Below are 7,062 nucleotides of genomic sequence, written 5' to 3' on the forward strand. Positions count from 1 at the left end.
TTTTAGCAAGATTTATGCCCTGTGCTCTTTCTTTTCCCAGGTGACCGAGGCCCGAAGGGAGAGAAGGGAGACCGAGGTGGCAGCACAGGTAAGTGCTCGCTCGTGGTTTTTCTCCCTGGTGCTCTGAGCCTGGTTTGGGTGGTGTTTGGCGTGTTAGGCGCATGCAGGGTAAATTTCTGCTGCAAATCAGGCAGGAAAACAGCTGCTGGGACAAGGCTGCTGCGCCCCGTGCTTGGGTTTTCCTTCCAAGGAGGAGCCGGAGCGGCGGGGAGGTGGGAGAGGTGTCGGCAAGGCCTGAGGATGCTGGAGGAAAGTGGTTGTGATGTTAAGGCAAAGCCAAGCAGGGGGAAGCATCTTGATTTTCAGCCCCAGGAGCCCTCGGTGTGCCGAGCCCCCGGTCAGGCTGCTGAGGCAGGATTGAGGGTGCCCAAAGCCAGTTAGGACTATTCTGCTCCCCACTTCTTCCCAGCAAACAAACAGGATGAAGCTCGGGGCTGAGCTCGCCCGCCCGCGCAGGCGTTTTGCCAACAAACAGCATCATCGCTAACCCGGAGCCAGCCCGGAGATGGCAGCGAGGGGAACGAGGGGCTGGAAGGAAGGACACATCTTTTCCCATGGCAGGATTGGCCCGAGGAGGCATTTTTCCAGGGTTTAAAGATGGAAAAACCCCCGTTTGGATGGAGGTACCTGGGCCACGCCGTGCTGCTGACCGCCGCCGTGCCCAGCAGCGCTGCCCTTGCTTTGGGGTTCCCTCAGGGGCCAAGTCCAGCGCGTTTCCACCGATCCCCAGAGTCGGGTGCTGGACTGGCAAGCCAAGAAATGCCAGGGAACAAGCCTAGGGCCAGATCCTGCCCACCCTCTGCTGCGCTATGGCTCTGCCCTGCAGGGTTCTCGTCCTGGAGATCCCTGGAGATGCTGATGGTTTCCTCCAAGCTTTGGACATTCCTCCTGCCTCTCCAGGGACATCCCTTCTTGGGGACATCCCTCCTTGAGGACACCCTTCCTGCCACCCCTGGGACATCCCTCCTTAGGGACATCCCTCCTTAGGGACATCTCTCCTTGGGACATGTCTCCTGCCACCCCTGGGACATCCCTCCTTGGGACATCCCTCCTACCTCCTTGGGGACATCTCTCCTTGGGGACATCCCTCCTGCCTCCTTGGGGACACCCGTCCTGCCTCAGGTGCCCACACAGGGACTCCAGGTCCTGGCCACCAGCCGCCGTGCCACCCAAACGGTGCCAAGTGAGAGCGAGGACATGGCAGGGTTAGACGGGGAGCAGCAGTGGAGGCAGCTGGGGAACTGGGAGCACCACGGTGGGACGTACCAGTGACCCAGCCCCCTCCAGCCACTCTTTGGTGGGTGACCACAGCTGATTTCCATCTGTACAGTGTAAATGACGGGTTATATCACTATTTAATTTCCTGGGGTAGATGTGCCCCATGGAAATGGGATGTTTGCACCCGTATTCCCAAACCAAAGGGACCAGAGCTGAGCAGGGGCAGCAGGAGAAAGCGGTGAGGAGCCCAGGGAACTGGGGGCAGATGGTCTCTGTTATCAGGGGGGAGATGATATCTCAGCCCAGCTGCAAAGAATCAGGCCCTTGTTTTCTCCGCCACCGGGAGCTATTTCTCATCTTGAGCTTCTCCTTCCTTGTTTTGCTGCTTTTGGGGGCTGGGTAGTGGGGAAGGTCGAGGGGTTTGGAGGCAATTGCTGCAGCAAAACAAATGCACACACAGAGGATGATGCTTTCAGGGTTTATTGGGTATGGTGGAGAGGGAAGGGGCCAGGGAGCTGCTCCAAGACGGATGGGGCCAGGCCACTTTGCAGGCAGGGGCTTGCTGCAGGCAGAGAGCACGGCCGGGGTGCTCCTGTGCTGCTTTGGAGCTGCAGCCCAGGAGAGCCTGATCCTGGGCAAGCTTCTGCAGCAGAGCGAGGTGGACAACCTGCTTTGGTCCCTTGTGCATCTTCTGCTGGTTCCATCATCTCACTGGGGCCCGGCCCTGGGTGCAGTCCCCAGGATTCACGGGCACTGAAACAGCCCTGGGCTGGGCTGCGAGGCCATTATGGGCAGCTGGCACTGGTTTGGGAGGAGACTTCTGGGTTTTATTAGCTTTTATTAGTCCTCTAAGCAATGCTTGTCAGAGGCTAAGTGGAAGGGTTCTGGCCAGGACTCATGTGGCTGAGCTCTGCAGCTTTATTAGCAGCCCTCACCCTGCTGATTAATAGGAACATCCCAGTTGTGCTTGGATCTGTGCCCTGATTGCACATCTCTTCCCCTCCTTGGGGAAGCAGTTGCCGTCTTCCAGCACGCAAAGGCTCTGATGAGCATCCAGCGAAGAGCCGGGGTGAGGACAGACTCACGAGGGGAGGAATGAGGACTTTGGGATGAGCAGCTGGCTTGAATTGGAGGTATGGAGCTGGTCCTGGACAGGGTGAGAAACCAGCTGATGTTAGATATAAGGAGCTAGTCCTGGACTGTCAGGCACCTGCCTGTTCTCCTGGGAATGTGGGCGGCTTTGGAGGCAGGGCTGGATGGTTTCACAGAGGGGATTATGCTCCGTAAAAGCAGGGTGCTCTACACCCCATTTAGTTATTGCTTTTCCATCACAGAGATATTTCCTGGCTCCTCCGTGACCCCGGTGCTCTGCCCAGATCCAGGAAAACATGCTCAGGGTTTCCAGACCCCTTCTTGGGCCTGACCCTGAGTGGGTCCTGGAAGTGGGAGATGGGCCATTGCCGAGGCCAAGCAAGGACAGTGCTTTCTGGAGGTCACTGGAAGAGGTGGCTGTGTTCCTGCTGGGAGCAAGCCAGGGAAAACCCAGAGCCTAAAACATGGAAAAAAACCCCAATTTTATGCAGGTCCCAGCCAGCCGGCAGTGCCAAAACCCATCGAATCTCTGTGCAGCAGGTCCCAAACGCTGCTCCAGTTTCTAAATGTCCCGTTAACCCTGCGCCTCCCAGCCCTGAGGGCCCGGGGCTGGCTGGGACCCTGCTTCACCCACCTTGGCCAACCTCATGGTCACCAGCTTGGTTGGCCAAGGTGCCTAAAGAGAGCTCAGCCGAGCACGGCTGCCCATGCCATCCCACCACCACGAAGCTAAAGGAGATGTTGGAGCCATGTCAGGTTTTATCAGCTCTTTGCAGCCCCCTCGGCACTGGTCACCTCTTGGCACGGAGACCTTTCAGCTTCACCACTTGAGGAGTTGCCATGAGCCACGTACCAGCAAAATCACAGCAGACAAGAAGGTTTTGTTGCCTTTTGCATTGCTGGGACTTCGGTGGTGGCTGTGGTTGAGGGGGTTTGGGGGGCCGTGGAAGCAGACTGTAGCCCCCCAACCCCTTCTCCACCAGGGACCAGCCTTGGGCATAGAGGATCAGCTGGAGACTTGATGATGGTCAGCACAGAGGAGACTTCGGTCTGCCTGGAGATGCCTCACGTGGCAACCCAAGCCCCATTTATCTTCACATTTGAGAAGTCATGTCATCGAGCAATTCTAATGGGAAAGTGTGTTTTGATAGGAGAAAAAAAAAAAAAACAAACAAAAAAACAACAAACAACAAACCCAAACCCCAAACCCTGGCTTTCAGAAAATGTCTTTAAATAAAGATCTCCAAGCAGCTGCAGTACAACCTTGTTTGGGGGAGCCCAGCTCCACCCTCGGCTGCCGTCCCAGCCCACAGTGAGTCACGGAGCGAGCCCAGCTGCCTGACAGCGATTTTCTCCACTTGACCCCTTTCTCATCCCAAATAACAGGATTTGTGATGTGTCCCTTTCGCCGGGTTTCCTTGGCTGGGGGCAGAAGGACTGCTGTGGTTTGGTTGTGGTGCTGAGCTTCTCGGTCATTCCCCTGTCAGACAAACCACCGCCACCCCGTGCCTCTCCCTGGCTGAAGGATGAAGGGGGACCATGCTGGTCTCACCTAGCAGGAGGGTGGCGATGGGGGCAGGAAGGCTGAGGAGCCCCAAAAAGGCAGCTGGGAGTGGAGGGAGCAAGGTCAAGCCATATCCCCTCACCCCAGTTCGGTGTTTTGGACTGACATGAGCCTCCGCTCACCACCACCTCAAGCATGAAGCCAGGGTCTGTCTGGGCAGCGTGAACTTGGCCCAGGGTCCTGTCTCCAGGCTGGAGGAGTCTCCTCATCAGCTGCAGTCCCCTTTCATCGCCCCTTTTGGAAACTCTTTGTGCCCTGGTTTTGCTGGCAACTTGCTCATCCCATCAGATCTCTCTTCTCACAGAATCCCAGAATCATCTCAGTTGGAAAAGACCTTGAAGATCCTCCAGTCCAACCATTAACCTCTCACTGACTGTTCCCAGCTCCACCATATCTCATCACAAGCCTGAGCTGTCTCTGTTTGGTCTCACCTTGATGGCTTCAGGACTGATCCTGGCTCGGTGCCTGCCCTCCTTGCAGCACTTTTAGGCTGCGAACAGGTTTCCCATCTTGGCGTGGCCATCCTCAGCCTCCTCCAACAAACCCCTGGGTGGGATGGGACACCCCTCCAGCACCGTACCCGGCGGCGGTGGGATGTCCCCAGGTCTCCTGGAGGTGCCTCACCCAGTGCTTTCTGCGGCCGTGCACACCACAGGGAGGGCATGGGAGGTGGTCCGAGGCGGCACCTGGAGATGCCACCATTCCCCCTCTGACCTCCCTCTCTTTTCACACCAGCAGTCGCTGAGGAGGGGATGATTCGGCTGGTGAACGGCTCCGGCTCCCACGAGGGACGGGTGGAGGTCTTCTACGACCGCCGTTGGGGCACAGTGTGTGATGACGGCTGGGACAAGAAGGACGGAGACGTGGTGTGCCGGATGCTGGGCTTCCGAGGCGCTGAGGAGGTGTACCGCATGGCCCGGTTTGGCCAAGGTGAGACCCCTCCACTTCTTCCCCCGCCTCACCTGATATAGATACCTGGGTCCAGCCCATAAATAAACCAGAGACCCCCCAAAAATGAAACACAGAATCATCTGGGTTGGAAAATCCCTTGCAGCTCCTCCAGCCCAACCATGACTCTCCCCTTGACCGTTCCCAACTCCCCCAGATCCCTCAGCGCTGGCTCAGCCCGACTCTCCAACCCCTCCAGGGATCCCGGGGACTCCCCCCTGCCCTGGGCAGCCCATTCCAACGCCCAACAGCCCCTTCTGCACAGAAATCCTTCCTCAGAGCCAGCCTGACCCTGCCCTGGGCAGCTTGAGGACATTCCCTCGGGGCCTGGCGCTGGCTCCTTGGCTCCAGAGACTCATCCCCCCTCTCTGCCCCCTCCTGGCAGGGAGTTGCAGAGGGCCAGGAGGTCTCCCCTCAGCCTCCTCTTCTCCAGACTGAACCCCCCCAGTTCCCCCAGCCGCTCCCCAGCAGACCTGTGCTCCAGACCCTGCCCCAGCTCCGTTGCCCTTCTCTGGCCACGCTCGAGTCACTCAGTGGCCTTTTTGGGGTGAGGGGCCCAGAACTGAACCCAGGAATCGAGGGGCGGCCTCCCCAGTGCTGAGCACCAGCATGCCTCCCACGAGTGGGACTTGGGCTGTGGTGGCCCGAGAAGCTTCAATCTGGTCAAGCACTGCTTTCATTCAGCACGGCCAGCCCTGGGTGTCCGCAAATATTTTGGCATTGGCTTGCGGGACCGCGTGCAAGCACATCGCTGGCGCTGGCCCAGGTGGCTCCTTCCCCTGCTCCGGCTCCCTCGGCGCTCACACCCTGCCACGCGCTGACTCAGCACCAGAGAACCATCCCCGGGCTTGTTGTTTTTGAACGGACGCTTTGGGTTTTTCAGCCGGACATGACTTTTGAGATCTATTTAAAAAAAAAAAAAAAAAAAAAAAAAAAAAAAAAAAAAAAAAGGAAAAGCTTTTAAAAACAGAGGGGAAATGTCAGGAACATTTTGGCGGGTGGAAGGGTGGCCTTTGGCCCCAAAGCGTTGGGTTGGGGTGTTTCTGCCCGGACCAGCTCCTTCCCACATAGGCTTTTTAACTCCTTGAGTTGCCTTCTCTCCAGCTGCTCAGGGCTGCCAAGGAGGCGACAGGTAGCCACCATGGCTGTCATCTAGCCATGACCATGCTGGTTGACCAAACCTGCTCCATGAGTGCAGCTGGACCCCTCCAAGAGCTGGTGTCCTTCCCACCAGCCCTGGGAGACCTCGGAGCTAGTTTCACCAGCATTGTCCTGGCTGTCCACACCCAGATTTCTTCCCTGTCTCCCACCCTGGTTGCCTACTACCCCCTGAGCTGCTACAGCCGCTCGGAATCCTGGCACAGCGTCATCCAGAGCCTGCCTTGGGGCATGGGCTTCACTTGGGTTGTCCCAACTGGGAAGAGCTGCTGCGCCTCCTCTTGTGATCCCCTCAACACGGCAAGGAAAGTGCCCAAATCCCCCCACCCAGCTGCCAGTGGATGCCCAGCAGATTCAGGGGCATGACCCCAAAGGTTCTGCCACACCACAGTGCCACTTTCGGTCATCCTTGGTGGGCAGGAGGACCCCGTCCGTTCCCCACCAGCCGTGGTACAGCCAGTGCCTTGCTGTGCACTGGTGGCTGGTGTCTCTCCTGGGGCTATTTCTTCCAGGGGCTTGGTAGCTCCCGAATTCTGGGGCTACCCCACTGCCACATGCCAGATGTGCCGCACCCAGCACCCCTGAGGGCAGAGCTGCGGTCTGTTTGTACGGGGGTGAATAGGGAGACTCAGAGAATCCCAGACTGGTTTGGGTGGGAAGGGACCTCAAAGCCCCTCCAGTGCCCCCCCCTGCCCCGGGCAGGGCCACCTTCCACCAGCCCAGGTTGCCCAAAGCCCCGTCCAACCTGGCCTTGAACCCTTCCAGGGAGGGGGCAGCCACAGCTTCTCTGGGCAGCCTGTGCCAGGGCCTCACCCCCTCACAGGGAACAATTGCTGCCTCAGATCTCATCTCAATCTCCCCTCTGTCAGTTTAGAGCTGTCACCCCTTATCCTAACTACATGCCCTTGTAAAAAGTTACATCATTTCCCCCCCCCCTTTCCTGCAGCCCCTTTCAGCCCTGGGGGGCCGCTCTAAGGTCTCTCTGGAGCCTTCTCTTCCTCAGCTGAACCCCCCAACTCTCT

The 7,062-nt window shown here is 58.1% G+C and overlaps 1 protein-coding gene across 3 annotated transcripts in view; it reads left to right on the forward strand.

Annotated features, from left to right (window-relative positions):
• Nucleotides 1-4,934, forward strand: part of SCARA5 (scavenger receptor class A member 5) — a 34,684-nt gene extending 29,750 nt beyond the window's left edge. Inside the window, exons 7-8 of one of the 3 annotated variants that reach the window (XM_026845436.1) lie at nucleotides 41-88; nucleotides 4,673-4,934. In XM_026845436.1, the coding sequence (XP_026701237.1) occupies nucleotides 41-88; nucleotides 4,673-4,905 (281 nt within the window). In that variant the 3' untranslated portion in view covers nucleotides 4,906-4,934. Of the gene's footprint in view, nucleotides 1-40; nucleotides 89-4,669 lie in introns of all 3 variants that reach the window. The other 2 variants (XM_026845435.1, XM_026845434.1) reach the window with 2 other exon arrangements.
• The last annotated feature ends 2,128 nt before the right edge of the window (nucleotides 4,935-7,062 follow it).

Source organism: Athene cunicularia (assembly GCF_003259725.1).
Source record: "Athene cunicularia isolate RWA chromosome 3 unlocalized genomic scaffold, athCun1 chr3_part1, whole genome shotgun sequence".
NCBI lineage: Eukaryota > Metazoa > Chordata > Aves > Strigiformes > Strigidae > Athene > Athene cunicularia.